This window comes from Kogia breviceps, chromosome 2 (assembly GCF_026419965.1).
Source record: "Kogia breviceps isolate mKogBre1 chromosome 2, mKogBre1 haplotype 1, whole genome shotgun sequence".
Lineage (NCBI taxonomy): Eukaryota > Metazoa > Chordata > Mammalia > Artiodactyla > Physeteridae > Kogia > Kogia breviceps.
In genome coordinates, this window is record NC_081311.1 from 169,069,123 (window position 1) to 169,087,692 (window position 18,570).

Here is an 18,570-nt window from a genome sequence, read left to right on the forward strand (position 1 = left end):
ATGATTATCACAGGGCTTCCCTTCCCTGGTGTGGCGCAGTGGTTGAGAGTCCACCTGCCAATGCAGGGGACACGGGTTCGTGCCCCGGTCCGGGAAGATCCTACATGCCGTGGAGCGGCTGGGCCTGCGCGTCCGGATCCTATGCTCCGTGGCGGGAGAGGCCACAGCGGTGGGAGGCCCGTGTACCGCCAAAAAAAAAAAAAAAAAAGATTATCACAATAAGTTTAGTGAATGTTCATCATCTCATATAAATACAAAATTAAGGAAACAGGGAAAAAACAATTTTTTCCACTTGTGATGAGATCTCTTCGGATTTACTCTCTTAACAACTTTCATATATAACATACAGCAGTGCTAATTATATTTATCATGTACATTACATCCCTAGTACTTATTTATCTTATAACTGGAAGTTTGGACCTTTTGACTGCCTTCATCCAGTTCCTCCTACTCCCACCCTCTGCCTCTAGTAACCACAAGTCTGATCTCTTTTTCTATGAATTTGTTTTTGAAATATAATCAATGTACAACACTATGTTAGTTTCTGTTACACAACATAGTGATTTGGTATTTCTGTACATTTCAAAATGATCACCAAGATACGTCCAGTTACAGTATATCACCATACAAAGTTTATTACATAGTTATTTACTATATTCCCCCACAGTGTGCATTTCATACCCATGACTCATTTATTCTGCAACTAGAATTTTGTACCTCTTCATCTCCCTCACCTATTTCTTTCCTCCCTCCAACCCCCTCTTCTCTGGCAACTACCTGTTTCTTCTCTGTATCGGTACCTCTGTTTCTGTTTAGTTTTGTTTGTTCATTTGTTTTGTTTTTTAGATTCAGTGTAAAAGTGAAATCGTATAGTATATCTGTTCACCTATCAATAGGCACTTGGGTTGCTTCCATATCTTGGCCTGGCTTTTATTTTTAAAACATAAATATATTATAGTGTGACGCTCAAGAACCATCCTCTCAAGGTGTGACAGTGACAGTGAAAAACCCTTGGTAACTGGAGAGCAGTTCTGAATCTTTGATTTATTTATTTATATATATATTTGGGTCTTCGTTGCTACGTGCTGGCTTTCTCTAGTTGTGGCCAGCAGGGGCTACTCTTCTTTGCGGTGCATGGGCTTCTCATTGCAGTGGCTTCTCTTGTTGCAGAGCATGGGCTCTAGGTGCGCAGGCCTCAGTAGTTGTGGCACATGGGCTCAGTTGTGGCTCATGGGCTCTAGAGCGCAGGCTCAGTAGTTATTACTCACGGGCTTAGTTGCTCCACAGCATGTGGGATCTTCCTGGACCAGGCCTCGAACCCATGTCCCCTGCATTGGCAGGCGGATTCTTAACCACTGTGCCACCAGGGAAGTCCCTGAATCTTTGATTTTTTTTTTTTTTTTTTTTAAATCTGGGTGTCACATTCTGCCTTGTACTCTAGGCTCTAAGACCCATATCTAAGACCTTCATTGATATGGCTCAGTCTACCTAGGAAGATACGTTTCTTTGCTAGACTATGCCATTTAATGGAACACTTTGGAACAACCTAAAAGCTTGTGTTCTTTTTACAATTTGGAACTTAATTGGTAACATTTGTTGAGTAGCCACTGTGTATCTAGAATGGTGGAAATGCAAAAGACACATGCCTTGGTTCCTCCTCTCATGAAACTTCATGTCTCATGCAAATATACAATTTTAAAGATATATTTGCTAATATTACAAAACTATAGGGGAGATCTTTAAAAATAATAACTCTTATAAACCAAAATAATAAACATCTATAAAAATCATATCTAGATCGACATAGGTTTTTTGGTATGGTTAAATAGTATAAAACTAGCCTTTAGCAAGTTATTAGTTGATACTTGATTAATATTTGATTAGAATTTTTTTCTTAAATAATCTCTAGAATATTGTGGGTTAAAAATAAAAAGCAGTTCATACTTTAAAATAAGAGGTGTTAAACTTGGAGAGTCGGTTTGTCATAAATGTATTCTCAATGTGGCACTTTTTTTCTTTCTTTAAGCAACCTGTCACACAATAGGCGTGTGCCAAAGATTGGCCCTTATCCAGATTATTCTTCTTCCTCATACATTGAAGACTCTATCCATCACACTGACAGCATTGTAAAGAATATTTCCTCTGAGCATTCGATGTCCAGCACTCCTTTGACTATAGGGGAAAAGAACCGAAACTCGATTAACTATGAACGGCAACAAGCACAAGCTCGAATCCCCAGCCCTGAAACAAGCGTCACCAGCCTGTCTACCAACACTACAACCACAAACACCACTGGCCTCACTCCAAGCACCGGCATGACCACTATATCTGAGATGCCATACCCAGATGAAACAAATCTGCATGCTACAAATGTTTCACAGACAATTGGGCCAACCCCTGTCTGCTTACAACTGACAGAAGAAGACTTGGAGACCAACAAGCTGGACCCAAAAGAAGTTGATAAAAACCTCAAGGAAAGTTCTGATGAGAATCTCATGGAGCATTCTCTTAAACAGTTCAGTGGGCCAGACCCTCTGAGCAGTACGAGTTCTAGCTTGCTTTACCCCCTCATAAAGCTTGCAGTGGAAGTGACTGGGCAGCAGGACTTCACACAGGCTGCAAATGGCCAAGCATGTTTAATTCCTGATGTCCCACCTGCTCAGATCTATCCTCTCCCCAAGCAACAGAACCTTCCTAAGAGACCTACTAGTTTGCCTTTAAACACCAAAAATTCAACAAAGGAGCCCCGGCTGAAATTTGGCAGCAAGCACAAATCAAACTTGAAACAAGTAGAAACTGGAGTTGCCAAGATGAATACAATCAATGCTGCAGAACCTCATGTGGTGACGGTCACCATGAATGGTGTGGCAGGTAGAAACCACAACATTAACTCCCATGCTGCCACTACCCAGTATGCCAATGGGGTAGTACCATCTGGCCAGACAGCCAACACAGTGGCACATAGAGCCCAAGAAATGCTGCAGAATCAGTTCATTGGTGAGGACACGCGGCTGAATATTAATTCCAGTCCCGATGAGCATGAACCTTTACTGAGACGAGAGCAACAGGCTGGCCACGATGAAGGTGTTCTGGATCGTCTTGTGGACAGGAGGGAACGGCCACTGGAAGGTGGCCGAACTAATTCCAATAACAACAACAGCAATCCATGTTCAGAGCAAGATGTTCTTACACAGGGTGTTCCAAGCACAATAGCAGACCCTGGACCACCATCAAAGCCTAGAAGGGCACAGAGGCCTAATTCTCTGGATCTTTCAGCCACAAATGTCCTTGATGACAGCAGTTTGCAGTGTAAGTGGAGGGATTGTATAATCTCTCCTGCTTGTCTTTTGGGACCATTTAAGTAACTACTTAGATAGAAACAGACTGTGTTTCAACAGCAGTATTTACTTTTACCACATTTGATTGGACTTCAAAAGTAGTTAGACTACAATAAAGAAAAGAGTAATTTTTTTGTTGATAATTAAAAAGTCAGTGTCACAATAATCAGAATAATTACCAATTTAATATGTGCCTTATGCAGCTGCTGGTTTATAATGCAACTCACATACTTCCTGTGAATAGTTGAGATAAAGTACTCACCAGTTTAAAAGATCCAAGTAAAATGATACAGGTATAACTATTGAAACAGTTTGTTGAGCATATTATATCTATTATGTACACATTTAGATTTTATCTGACTAATCTTAAGAAATCTTAAAAGTCCAGAGAAAATTCAGAAAAGTCACTATAAAGAAATTATAGAATTGTTCTTGGTTTTTAATGTCAGTTTTTTCAGGAGTTGTGTTGAGTCTCCCACATGCCTGTAGCATTGTACTATGGGACCTCTAGCAACTTAAACAAATACTTGATACTTGGTTTATGGTCCTAGAGGGACCATAACACAAGACAGGAGAGCTCACCAAAATCTTTAACAGTCATCATTGTACAAAATGATTTCTCCTTTAGACCGATAGCACTTATTTTTAAAAAAAGCAAAAAAAACTAAGTCATGTTTTATGGTTGTCGTCAAGGACTACAAAATGGGCTAAAGGGATTCAGCTGTCCCAAATCAGTAGAATCTAGCCCGTTGCTTGAGTGGCTTGTATTATAGAAAAGTTGACATACATTATGGCCAAGTTCCATATCAGTAAAATGTCTTGTCAGGTTTGAAATGGGGAAATTACTAGAAAATTTGTACTGTAGTGTTTATGTCTTTCTTCTGAAAAGTATTATATTCCAGGCGCCTACTTTGAGCATGAAATAGAATGATTAAATGCATTTTGCCAAGTTAGGCTTGCTACCAATAACCAAAGGATTTGAGAATACAATTGACAACTTGGAATTTTCTCCTCTGTTTTTGCTTTTTGTGATTTTTCTGTATTTTCTTCCTTGCCCTATGGAATAATTCAACCAGTTATAAAAATACTGGGCTTACAGAGTCTCAAAAATAAGTTGGTTAAGTTTTGCCTAGAAAAATATTGCTTGGCATCATAAATTTCAAGAAATGTCCATTAGCTCCTCCTGTAGACATTAGTTTGATCTCTTTTCCAGTTACAACCCTAACTTTTAACTTTTTAATAGTTTCTTTATATATAGTTCATTTTTCTGCACTTTTATTTTCAGTAGGTGAGTCAACACAAGATGGCAAATCAGGATCTGGTGAAAAAATCAAGAAACGTGTGAAAACTCCCTATTCTCTTAAACGGTGGCGCCCGTCCACCTGGGTCATCTCCACTGAACCACTGGACTGTGAGGTCAACAACAATGGCAAAGACAGGGCAGTTCATTCCAAATCCAGCACCGCTGTTTACCTTGCAGAAGGAGGCACTGCCACAACCATGGTGTCAAAAGATATAGGAATGAACTGTCTGTGAAATGTTTCCAAGCCTATGGAGTGAAATTATTTTTTGCATCATATAAACATGCAGAAGACATTAAAAAAAAAAAACTGCTTTATTCTCCTGTCAGTACCCCCTCCCACCCCTGCAACAAGGACTTGCTTTAAATAGATTTCAGCTATGCAGAAAAATTTAGCTTATGCTTCCATATTTTTTAATTTTGTTTTTTTTTAAGTTTTGCACTTTTGTTTAGTCTCGCTAAAGTTATATTTGTCTGTTATGACCACAGAATTATATGTGTGTGTATCAAAAGTGGTCTCAAAATATTTTTTTAAGAAGAAAAAACAAAAACAATGTATTGCTGATAATCAGTTTGGACCAGTTTCTAAAGGTCATTAAATCAGAAACAAATTAAGACAGGTTTGACTGCAGTGGTGTCTGGTATCCATGTTTTATTTCTGGGCACAAGCTAGTTTATATGTTGATATGTTCCTGAACACATTATCTGTTGGACTTTCTTTTCTCTTGTGTTTTGTTTGAATGTGCAATAGTCTGTAGGCCACAAATAGTTTTCTCATAAGTTCTCTTCCTAACAGAATACACATTCTTCCATGATATGAACATTTTCCTCCCCCATCCTCCATACTTTTAACAGGTCAGTTCTTTGACAGTGAATTTTTGCACAAGAGAAAGCAGCTACCTGATTTCTTGCTTTCTCTCTCCTTATGGAGAATGCAAAAACATTGTCTCAAAGGGCTCTAAAGAAGGAACTACCAAAACCTAACTTGAAATGCCATTTCTTTTATCCTTCCAAATCCTAAACATTTCCTTCCAGGCATTTTAAAAAACATATTTCGTTCTGGTTTTGGAAGTTCATAAGAGCATAGAACAATGAGCAAGTCAAATATTAGCTGTTTTCCATTTTATTTTATTTTTTTATATGTATGTTCATGTTCCATATTCATTTATTTAAGTAGCACATTTTTATCAGAAAACTTATAGAGCTATACTTATGGAATTTTTACGTAGATAGATGGTTAACACAATATGGTATTATAGCCTTCATTCTCTGAATAGGCCATGTTTGACTCAAATAAAATTACATCCTGTTTAAAATAACTTCACAAGTAATTCATAGTTTTGAACCTGTAGTAGCTTTTTTTTTTCTTTTCCCAAGCAAAGCCTGGTAACTTTATCTGAAAATGATTCCTATTCCCATGACCTAAAACACTGTGGAAAAATCATTCAACTGGCATGCCAAATCCCTGTGGAAGGAAGGATTGCTGCCAAACCTATCATTTTTGAGCAGCCTGAGACTTAACCTCTCTCTTTTCAAAACTGTTTCTTCACTAATCCTATTTTCATAATTTTTCCATTTGCCAGTTTTTCATATCATCTTTGATATGTGAGCATTTATTATTTACATTATATTAGAATGTACCTTTTAGTGATAACATTATGTGTATATTCAAATCATGTTGTTTTTTAAAGCTTTCTTTGCTTCTTTCATTACTGATAATCGTCTCTAAAACAATCTCTGCATATTTTTTAAAATAAAGCACTTTATGTCAAATAAGGGACTTTTTTTATGAGCACAAATTGTTTTCTATCAATTTGCAAACAGTGAAGATCTCACTTTTTTTTTTCCAGATTCTCAGAGTACTTAATAGACTTTAATTAAGTTCTAAGATTTCTCTGGGAGATAAAAAAGCTGAGAGGAAAACACAAATCCCAAATTCCTAATTGAGGTTTTTATCTCCCGAACAAAATTTTCTCACTCATATTCCTCTATCCACATCATTTAGCTAAAGACAGCCTAAATTTCCCAATTTGCTATCCAAAATATTTATGGCTTACTTGTATATATAAGCCTTCTTTTGTTTGCCATCCACTGTGATCTTATGAAGTGAGATGTTGAGCTAGATTGCTGAACATGGTTTTGAATTCTTAGAATTAACATTATTTTGCTAGTGCCCAGGATTTCCACCCTTTGTATTTTATTGGCCCTTCTCTTGATTCAGATCCTTAACATATTTTTCAGTCATCTAGCTTAAAAATTTTTCATTTTCTTGTTTTTTTATCTATGTAACGAATTATTTATATTTTTTCCAATGAATTTTCACTTGGTTCTCTTGATCTGCAATGGCTTTCAACTGCATTCCAGGATATTACTTTTAAGTATTTCTAGAACATCTTTGAGTCCAAATAAATTATATTCCTTCTCCAATTGGAAGCATCAAAGGTAAATGACCGTTTGAGGTCTAACTGATTTTTCCTAACAGAAGAGTTGTCTTACATTCTACTACACTGTGTTTTGGCCAGTTGATTGTAAGGTTTTCAGCACTTTTTGATGTTTAATAGGAAAATGCTTTCAAAAATTGGTATACCAAATTAAAAGAACTCCTTATAGTTTCCCATTTTTATGCAAGCATGTTTAAAACAAATAATTTCCTTTCCCTATGTTTTTATTAGCAGACTCTTGGAAAAGTAGGATAAATAGTGTAGATCATTTTAATAAATTTTAAATTAAATTGTACATTAGACTCATTTTAGAATGTGTTTGCTGTTACAAGCAAGCAAGATTATTTAAAATACTCATTTGCAAACTTTATTCATGTAATAATAATGTATCTTAAATCTAATATTTAAGTTCCATCACAAAATTTTGCATGTAGAAAAGCATTTGGGTCCCTTTGAATTAAAGGCTATTCATTTAACGAAAAAATACTGAAATTCAACCTTAAAAGTATTATAACCCTAAAAGCATCATAATAGGTAATCAAAATCTAATATTAATTCCCTTAACTATCCTAATTGTATACCAGAACTAAGTCATTGAAAGAACTTGATTTGAATTTAGTTTAGACAAAATGATTTAATTATAATTCCTAAAACGTTCCCTCTTTTTAAATACATAATTGGAAAAAATATTGGTGTAAAAAGTTATTGGAAGGCAAAGGAGTAGATACTGATTGGCCATTTATTATATACTGAATGCTGGGATATATATATATATACACACATTATCTCTTTTACTCCTCACAGCAACCGTATGAGGATTATAGTTAATATTCCCATTTTACAGATGGAGAAACTGAAGCTAAGAGAAGCTAAGTAATTTGCCCGAGGTCCACATCTAGTATTTGACAAATTTGTGATTTTTAACCTAGGCTTGCTCTCTTCATATCTCTTTCATCGATACCACACTGCCTATACCCTGTATGACAGTATGCATAATGGACTGACATTTTGTAAGAAATTTAGTCATTATACCCCAGCACAATTGTGGCTTGTATATGAGCCAAACCAGATACCTTAATGACTTTAGAAATTAGGCAAACAAAAGGAGATGCACAGACATGTCTGTGATGATTGTTGCTTGAGAAAAAATTACTAATTCAAGACAAAATTCAATCCCACATCTGCCATCATGAATCTTAAAATCATTTCATTTCTCTTCACTCCTGACATTCTTATATTGCAGAACTAAAGGTAAAGTGAATTTTAAGGGAAAAGCAAAGGCTTATGGGAACAGAGACCTTTTCCTAAATTGATTCCATATTTGATTTCATGGAATTAATTTAATGTTCACTTTGTCTCATCAGTCCTTTCACTTCATTTTGAAAATTTCTGCTTTTAAAAGTGCCTTTAGGGCTTCCCTGGTGGCGCAGTGGTTGAGAGTCTGCCTGCCGATGCAGGGGACGCGGGTTCGTGCCCCGGTCCGGGAAGATCACACATGCCGCGGAGTGGCTAGGCCCGTGAGCCATGGCCGCTGAGCCTGCGCGTTCGGAGCCTGTGCTCCGCAAGGGAGAGGCCACAACAGTGAGAGGGCCTGGTACAGCAAAAAAAAAAAAAAAGTGACTTTAGAAAATTTTACTAATCCAGAGAACTAATTGAGGAGGATATAAGAAGGATAGAAAGATAATCTCGTTTTTATAAAGCAATTTGTATAGCTTCCTTTCAGGTATCCACTTGTTCCGGAAAATGTGTGTTGGTTCTGAATGTGAAAATAATTAAAGAAAGGTAGGAACACTCAAGTAAGTATGTGTTTCAGTGGGAGTTATCATAAAATTTGGCAAGTATTTTTATTTAAAATATTTTCTAATTTGGCTTCTAAAGCCAAATAGAACACCTGATAGGCTGTAGCTATTTACTGAATTTTCCATTCTCTATAAACATCTCTTCAAAGTCATTTAAAATGGAAAAAAAATTGAACAAACTTTTTGGGTTTTTTTTTCTTACTTATAAAAAAATGAATATTTCATTGGAGGTAATTAGTTCCTAGAATGTGAGATTACATTCTATTTCTATACAACCTTTTATATATTTATGTTAAACTTACTACCAGTTATATGCAGGTTATTACATAACTATTCACAGATTGCTTTATATATTACTCTATCTTCCAAGCTAACTTCTTAAACTTAAAATCTGGACACACATGTTAGTTGATTATCTGGACCAGTTATCCTAGAAATTGTATAACTCCCACAGACACCCCAGTATTTTTCAGACTAGGAAGTTTCTAAATATTCATACCTTTTACTGTCAGTTTGCTCTTCAGCAAATAAGAGTGTGCATTTTAACTTTTAGATTCTGAACTATGTAAACTTTAGCCAAAACTACCTTGCGTGATCCATTCCTAAGTATAATCCTTGATTAAGTAAATCTGGCAAATCACTGTTTAAACTAGTTTACACAAATATTATCAAAAGAAGGATTTTCTACAGGTTCCCAGATTAAACTAACATACAAGAAAAGAAAAAATCCCAGGGCACTCTGATACACCTCCCTATTCCTTCATTCACCTCTTAGTTTCTGTCTTCACTTACTCTGTCCCTTGGTTATCTGACTTGCAATCTTCTGTGTCAGGAAAGTTTTCTTTATACCTATTCTGCTTCCCTCCTGATTCATTTTATATCCATTACTCTTCAGTATACTTCAGGCTTCTCAACACCTAAGTCTCAGTTCTTCAGAAATGCTTTGGTTCCTTTAGTATTTTCTTCTCAGTTTTATTTTAATACCTACTTATATTTAAGAACACCTAAAATTATATTTTGTTGTGTATTCAAATTCATTACTCCAGTTAAGTAATAATTAAATAGATAGAATTGAGAATTAAGATGTTACCATTTGATCCAACCATCAAATTGTCAGCAGATCAGCACTTAAGTTTATATTATCTAACATTTTCTGTTGTGGAGTTTTATGATTTTATACTCATTAGTTTAAAAGCCATGCATACAGAATTGTATATCATTTTGTTATTCTTTTTTAACCTATATTGCAGCATGCTTAGCATTCATTATGATTGAGCCACAACATTTTACATATTTTTTTGTATCAATTATTAAACACAAAATGCAATATTAACTTTCAAAAGCAAACCCTACAATAATCGGGTATTATCTACGAACATTTTTGCAGACCACTTTTGAAATACTCATCATAGTTCTGCAACATAGACTGGACTCTAACAACTTTCATTTAACTTTTAAGTGACTGGTTAAAATTGAGTACTTGTGCATATAAGGAAAAATGTAGGATTTTATCTCATGACTGATAACATTTAAAAGTAAATAGTTCAGAAGAATTTATGCTGTTTACTAAAATCATGCCTAAAATAAATATTATATCTTGAAAATTCTAATTCCTTTATTACTGTGATGTTCATAGTGTTACTATTAAACGTTGTAGCATTCATTTTTTAAACTTGATTTGAGACCCAGATTTTAAAATCTGGGTAAGAGACAAGGAATCTTATCATTAGGGCGTCCAGTTTATGATTGAATTTTTAAGCAAATTACTGTATTTTAAACTGCAACTTGTTTTTGTTTTTAATGTTTTAAAAGGCAACATGTGGGTTTTTTACATTTTATTTGTACCTTTAGATTTCAGAACCATCTTCCTGTTTCAGACTCGCTCTATAGACATAATATTACTTAAAAACTCAGGGCCCTTTTCATCCGTTTGCACACTGAAAAACTTCAATTGATAGCAAACAAGCAGTTAGATACAGTTGAATTTGTTTCACACACAGTTCATTTAATGTTTCATCTCATGGTTTGACTTCATTTACATAAATATAATATCAGCTTTCATTAATCATAAAAACTTGCCCAGTTTTATAATTACTGGATAGAGGGAAATGACTCAATTGGCTACATGTTGCAGCATTTTTAGGCCTTAGAGTTGAAGCCCAGTCTTCAAACGATTTCTGTTCTTTGGTTAAATGGTTATACATGATGGGACAAACCGTTTCATTTTGTTTTTGTGTTTTTAATTGGAGAACTTGGTAAAGTTCCTCTGAGAGAAAATTTTTCAAGAGGTAATTTAACATTATTAAACTGTCTTCTAAAAGTGAACTAGTGAGTTTATAGCTTTCGTAGTAGCTTGGATGGTTTCGAGAAGGTAATCTATGGTAACCTATTTATCACATTGTCAGATCCAAATTGAATGTTTCTTTCAGACAAGTTTAAGCTCCAAATTGGTAAGCTGTATATGTATACTTAAAATCCTTGCAGTGAAGTTATTTGTAACCAGTCTCTTGTCTCAGGCTCTCCACCTTATTACCAATCCTCTTAAGTGTGATAGGGAAAACATTTTTAAAGAGGCTTAACAGTAAGAACACTGAATTAATAAAAGGTGAACTTCAAAGATAGGTCCTGGTTTAATATTGAATTGCTTGGCTTCTGTGGCTTTTCTTTTTCTGGTCACATTTATTTATTTAAACAGTTTTTGTATGCCATGTCATGTTTCCATGGAGATTATATTGTATAAGTGTTTGTATAAGCTGGAATCATCCTTAATTTTCTGTTGATAATTTTTCAAATGAAGATAAGTGGATAATTGTAAAATACACTAACTCTTAGGGTGTTGTAGTAGCTGAAATATGGAAATGTGTAGCTGCCATGCTTTTTCTGAATGGACAGGAGAAACATAAGCTACAGAGTATTCATTTCTGAGGATGCTTTTCTGGAATAAGAAAGGCTGAAAAATATTGGCAATTCCTCAGAACCCTCTTTCTTGTTAACGGGTATCTTTTGTTTGTGTGTTTTGCTCTTACATTACCAATAGAATATCATATATGAATTTTATGAATAATTGCTTTCAGTTATTTTGCTTTTGTATAAGCCGTCTGAGACCTTGCTATGCTGTATAAGTTGTGTTTGATGGGTCGGTGTGAGTATGAAATAAAGCAAATCACTTTTCTTTTGTATTATCTATTGATGCCACTATGAAAGCTGACATTAAGCCACTAAAGAGTTTTCTATGAATAACTGTAAGTAAATGCTTTGATATATATAAACCTAAATAAAAAGATTGTATTGATACAGAGACATTGGAGAAGATTTTAAGAAAGTTCTTTAGGTTTAAAAATGGCTTGCTGTAAAATGGTGCATTATTCCATTTATTAAAGATCATATTAATGACAACAGTGATTGTATCTTTTGATTTTATGAGGTCATCAGAAATTGATTGTTAGTGTGTTATTTTAGGTATTTTGCACCAGAATAGTAAATGTTCCATCTAATATGACTTTCATTACTCAGTATGATACATCAAAAAGAAAATCAACTAACATTAGAATAATAAATAGTTGCACACTCACTATATGCCAGGTATGGTGTTAGTTATTTTACATATGTTGATAATTCTGACAGCAGTTCTACAAAATGCATATTATTATTTCCATTTTATAATTTAAAAAACAGGGCTCAGAGAAGTCAAACACCTTGCCCAAAGCCACAGAACTGGTAAAGATGAGATTCTAATGTATTTTCCATTTTGCTTTGAACTACAGTTTTCAGTTTCTAATTGTAGGAAGAGAAACTCAAAAATAAAAATGGAAATGACCCAGTTGCTAAATAGAGTAGCCAGGAACATACATGAAGCAATTTGAGATTACTGAAAAGTTACCAGGTACCAAAACAACTATCTCTTTTGGCCTGACACTGCATTTGTGCTTCACGTCATCAAATAATCTTTTCAGTTAGACCTTTGTATTTTTTTTTTATTTTTGAATTTTATTTTATTTTTTTATACAGCAGGTTCTTATTAGTCATCAATTTTATACACATCAGTGTATACATGTCAATCCCAATTGCCCAATTCATTAAGACCTTTGTATTTTTAGAAGGGCTTGTTAAAATGAAATACGAGTTTGTGAAGGCAACATATTCTTTTTGACTCTAGATTAATTCAGTGTATCAGTTAAGTGTCCTGGAGCAGGATCCACAGGACAACCATGTATGCCAAGGGAATTTTTCCTTGAGGAAAAGCATGGTCTACTCCCATAGGCTCTGTTGCCACCTTACATAATATCGTAGGGATAATAGATTTGGAATACCTTTTTCCTTTTGACTCAGATGCCCAACCTTACTATATATATGATGTTACAGAGTAACATTGCAGTCCTCTACAGAACCCACTGTGTAATGTTCAAGATGATAACTAAATGTCCTTAGAGAAAATATGATGACCTGGAGGAAATGTATAGTAATGACCTGCTGAACCTTTTAATAATGACTTACCACAAGTAAAATTATTCTCATTTACACCTACACCTATGTGATCCATCTTCCCTGTTTATATGCCTCTCAGCAAAGGACAAACATAGATAGTGACTAATCTTCCTCTTTATTCTTGGCGTTTTTCAAATTAAAGTCCAAATTCCTTATTTGGACAGCTTTCATTTTATTGGTATAATGTGTTATTCACTTTCTTGAAATTGAATCATTATTGCTGTACTGAGTATGATATGATTCCTGCCCCGCAGGAACTTAAGCCATCTTGTGGAGGAGAGTAGGCCCACCCAGGAAGAGGTTACATCCAATCAAGATGACGTGTAAGTCCCCAAATAAGTGGTAAACTATATGTTCAATATGTGTTTGAAGAGCCAGGGAAGACGTCATTGAGGAAATGATTATTGAGCTGGGTCTTGAAAGGACAGGTGGGATTTCAGTAGGAAAAGTGAAGGCAGAATATCTGAAGTGACCAGAAATAAAGGAGAATAGAGACTGGAAATAAAGCAGAACACTAAAACCAGACAGACATTAAGACTTTTGAAAACCAAGTTTTGGACTTGCTGTCATAGACAATAGAGAGGCCAAAGTTTCTTAGGAAGGAAAGACCTTGACAGAAGTAATTTGAAGAAGTGTGGACTGACAGATGGCCAGGATAGATTAAAAAGGAGAGTGACTCTCCTGGGGGCAGGAGAGGAACTGCAAACAAAATGCAATTTCAGTTGTGACCAGTAAGTTCCTTTTTGGAAGGGGCATCAAAAACCTTTTTTGAACACCTGTTGTGTAGCAAGCACTGTAGTGGGAGATAAAAGACACAGCCCACCCTCAAGGTGCTCACAGTTGATTTGGAGAAAATTTTAATTGGAGAAAATTATAGTACAGATTATAAGTATTGTGATCGAGTGAAAACTAGGGGTATTATGGATGTACATGGCAAGGATACCTAATCCAGCCTTACTGAGTCAGGCAATTCTTTTGAGATAACTTTGCTGACTGTCTTTTTTTTTTTTTTTTTCCAGTATGCGGGCCTCTCACTGTTGCGGCCTCTCCCGCTGTGGAGCACAGGCTCTGGACGCGCAGGCTCAGTGGCCATGGCTCACGGGCCCAGCCGCTCCGCGGCATGTGTGATCCTCCCGGACCGGGGCACGAACCCGCGTCCCCTGCATCAGCAGGCGGACTCTCAACCACTGCGCCACCAGGGAAGCCCCCTGACTGTCTTAAAATATAAGTAGGAATTAGTTAAGAAATGAGCAATGGCCCTCTAAGCAAAAGTTGCAGCACCCACAAAGCCCTAGAGGCTGGAGAGGGTGGAGCTTTTACTGGAGGGTGGGAGGATGTTTGATGGGAGTAGAGCTTGGGGTTCTAAGTGATAGTATGGAGAGAGACGATCCAGAGGAACCCAGATGACCCAGACAGGACTCTTAACACAGAAGGGCTAGCATACTATGCTAGGAGTTTGGACCTGTCTGGAAGCCCCTGGAAGAATTCAAGCAGGGAAGGTTCAAATTGGATAACTCAGCTCATAGTATAAAGAATGGATTGAGAGAAAGGGAGTTGAGTATAGAAACATGGAGACCAATATGGCACTGGTGAGAGATAATGAGAGCCTGAACCAAGGCTGAGTCAGTGATGGTAGGGAAGAGGCAGCAGACTGGGTCAGGGTTAAAGGAATCTCAAGGAATGTGCAGCTAACAGAGGGGACTGCCTTCATAGGTTTTGAAATAGAACATTTTTGACATCGTGTGTTCAAATTTTGGGTTCCAAATATATAGGCAGATACCTTTCACCTATTTTCTGTAGAATCGCTTCAAGTACAGAGACTTCCTTAAGTCACACACAACTTAAGTTTGATCTTTTTGACTGTGTGCCTTATTAGGCCAGCTTGTTGTACAAATTATTGTACTGGGATATTTTGAGGGTTACCCTGTCCCTGCCCCATAAAAATGATTATCAAAATCAGCCTTAAAAGGAACTACAGCAACAAAAAGTTATCCTAAAATTGTGGGTGGTGGAAAGACAGTGAGGAGGTTGTATTGATTGTAGATGTGTGATCTTCCAAGAAGAGCTAGCCTTCTGTTGCCTGGTGCTTCCCTCTCCCATCAAGTCCTCAAGCAGCTTAACTTCTCAACACTGGAGCTCTTCCTTTCTTCTTTACTTAATTAGAAAGGAAGGTAGAACAACCTATTCAAGGAAACAAGCATCCCAAATGAATGTTTGATTTTTTTGGTAATTGCTATAAATGGGACAGATAAGAGGGAAGTTTTCCTTTGCTTAGCAACCTTTTCACAGATGAACCAATGCATTGTGTAAGATGTCAGAGAAAATATGACACCTAAGGAAGTGTATTTAAGAAAATGAGTTATTTTCTTTAGATGTCATGCAGAACTTCAGAACTACTTGGGATTTTTAAACCAAAATTTTAATTTAGTTTTTAAAGTAAACAAATAAATTTATTAAACTTGCTTCTCCATGACACTGGTGATGCCCTCTGGAAGTCACATCTTCTCACATTTAGAAAAGTAAAAAAATAATTCAGTAAAATTCTGAAGTGAAACCTCTTCCATCTCTATCGCCTTCTCCTAACTCCCACTGCACCTTCTTAACTGAGTTTCAAAACCCCTCTGTGAGCTGTTTCGATAGGCTTTTAGTCTTCCTTTTTTGTTGTTGTTTTCTCCCTACTCCAGGCAATTTTATACTCTGCTGCCAATCATCTTGTCAGTACCCTTATCAGGTTGCCAATGGTTCATGCTCCTCGATGGAAATTCTAAGTTGTCTACCGTGCTAGCATTACCTTCTGCCACTCGACTCTATAGTTTATAGCTACTTGCTGTTTATCTCCTTACTGGATTGTCAGCTTTTTGCTTCAGGGAGGGAGTCTTATCAGTGTTTTCTGTCTCTTAAATACCAATCTTGATTGATATGCTGATACCTAAATAGTTTTTAAAATATTTTAGATTCTCACCTAACTTCTCTTCATCAGGCTTCTTAGTCCATCTGAGTTCTCTGTGTGCTTGAAAGTAATTTAACTTAAGGTCATTCAGTAAGTTATTTTGTGAGATTTGTGGCACATCTTTAGGGTTAAAACTGACCAAAATGATAAGCACTGAAAGAATGTGTGGGTGTGCTTTATATATATAAATGCAGAGAGCTTTAAATAAATGAATACCAGTATTACCTATAAACTACATTCAGCAGGCATGGTTTTAGAAAAAGTGAGCTAGAGTAAGTGGGTTTGGGAACTAGGTCCTTCAGTTAAATGCTTTTATCTTTTTTGTTTTTTACTATAGTGTCTTTTTCTCTTTACTTTTTTGGTCATGTTAAAAAAAAACCAGTAGCTCTTTCCCTGCCATCCAGGAGCCGCGCGGAGGCGGAGGCGCAGGTGCACTCAAGATTCGGCTCCACCCGTAACCCACCGCCATGGCCGAGGAAGGCATTGCTGCTGGAGGTGTAATGGACGTTAATACTGCTCTGCAAGAGGTGCTGAAGACCGCCCTCGTCCACGATGGCCTAGCACGTGGAATTCGCGAAGCTGCCAAAGCCTTAGACAAGCGCCAAGCCCATCTCTGTGTGCTTGCATCCAACTGTGATGAGCCTATGTATGTCAAGTTGGTGGAGGCCCTTTGTGCTGAGCACCAAATCAACCTGATTAAGGTTGATGACAACAAGAAACTAGGGGAATGGGTAGGCCTCTGTAAAATTGACAGAGAGGGAAAACCCCGTAAAGTGGTTGGCTGCAGCTGTGTGGTGGTTAAGGATTATGGCAGAGTCTCAGGCCAAGGATGTCATCGAGGAGTACTTCAAATGCAAGAAATGATCAAATAAAAAAACTGGGCTCTTGTTCAAAAAACAAACAAACAAAAAAACCCAGTAAATTCACTGTTCCTCAGGTACCCAGCCCAAGTCTGTGCACCACTTTGACCACCAGGAGGCTCTCTTATTTCATGTTCGAAGAACTGGAGGCCTCTCCATTCTTTCCAAAGACTAGATGTCTCAAATTTGGTTCATAATGTTTTCTTATTGATTATGAATAATAAGCAGGACAGGCTTTGTGAACACTATTTACATTAGAAGAATCCAGTGCATTTCGTTGACTAAGAACGTTTGGGCTACTAGGCAGAAAGTCTACAGGTTCCCTTCTCTCCAGGAGAAACAAATACCAGAGCCAGGACTTGACAAACATGACCTTCTTTTGACTTCACTGTAGTCCTGCAGTGAAACAGTGTACAATTCCTGAAACATTGGAAGAGGTGACTAATCCTTAGTTGTTCGAACGTTTTCATGGAACAATGGCATTTGCCAGAATTCGATCAAAGTTTAGCAGAGTTCTATAAAGGCATTTTATAAGAAAAGTTAGGTTTTAGTTTTTTTTTTTAAGCCATTTTTACTTTGGCTTTCTTGATATTTTTTTCAAGGACACAATTTCTGATTATTTTTCCTCATATTTTCTCTTCTCTGATTATTATCTACCTTAAAATTTCAGTCGTATCAATATTCAGAATTGTTGAGCAGCCTTCAGTATTGCTGTGTATGGTATCATAAGAAGGGAAAACAGGTCCAGTTTTTTTTTTTTTTTACTTAAGATGGCTTCAGATGTATAAACTGACAGGAAGTTCCCCAATTATAAGAACTTATTTGGGGGCTTCCCTGGTGGTACAGTTGTTAAGAATCCACCTGCCCCCCCCCCCCCGCAGGGGACGCGGGTTTGAGCCCTGGTCTGGGAAGATGCCCCATGCCGTGGAACAACAAAGCCCATGCACCACAACTACTGAGCTTGTGCTCTAGAGGCCACGAACCACAACTCCGGAGCCCACGAGCCACAACTACTGAAGCCTGTGTACCTAGAACCCATGCTCTGCACCAAGAGAAGCCACTGCAATGAGAAGCCTATGTCCTGCAATGAAGAGTAGCCCCCGCTCACCGCAACGTGAGAAAGCCCGCCTACAGCAACGAAGACCCAGTGCAGCCAAAAATAAATATAAATAAAATAAATTTTTAAAAAACTAACTTATTTAGAAATTTTAGGTGGTAAATGAAGCTACTGGTATCTCCTTTACTAAATATGAAAATGAAATAGGGAAGAATGAGACATTACTACCTCTATCCTGATAAACGGAAATACCCCAAATGATCAGGGGGTGTTGAGCTAGAATAGATCATACCTGACTCAAATGTGATTTCAGGTTACCTATTTCAGAAATGTTGGATAA

General features: G+C 36.7%; 1 protein-coding gene and 1 pseudogene across 1 annotated transcript in view; both read left to right on the forward strand.

Annotated features, from left to right (window-relative positions):
* The window catches only part of BMPR2 (bone morphogenetic protein receptor type 2), a 183,066-nt gene extending 173,475 nt beyond the window's left edge, over positions 1–9,591 (forward strand). Inside the window, exons 12-13 of the mRNA XM_059053373.2 lie at positions 2,027–3,309; positions 4,624–9,591. Of these exons, the coding sequence (XP_058909356.1) occupies positions 2,027–3,309; positions 4,624–4,874 (1,534 nt within the window). The 3' untranslated portion in view covers positions 4,875–9,591. The remainder of the gene's footprint in view (positions 1–2,026; positions 3,310–4,623) is intronic.
* A 7,131-nt stretch (positions 9,592–16,722) lies between these two features.
* LOC131750678 (small ribosomal subunit protein eS12-like) lies at positions 16,723–17,208 on the forward strand (annotated as a pseudogene).
* The last annotated feature ends 1,362 nt before the right edge of the window (positions 17,209–18,570 follow it).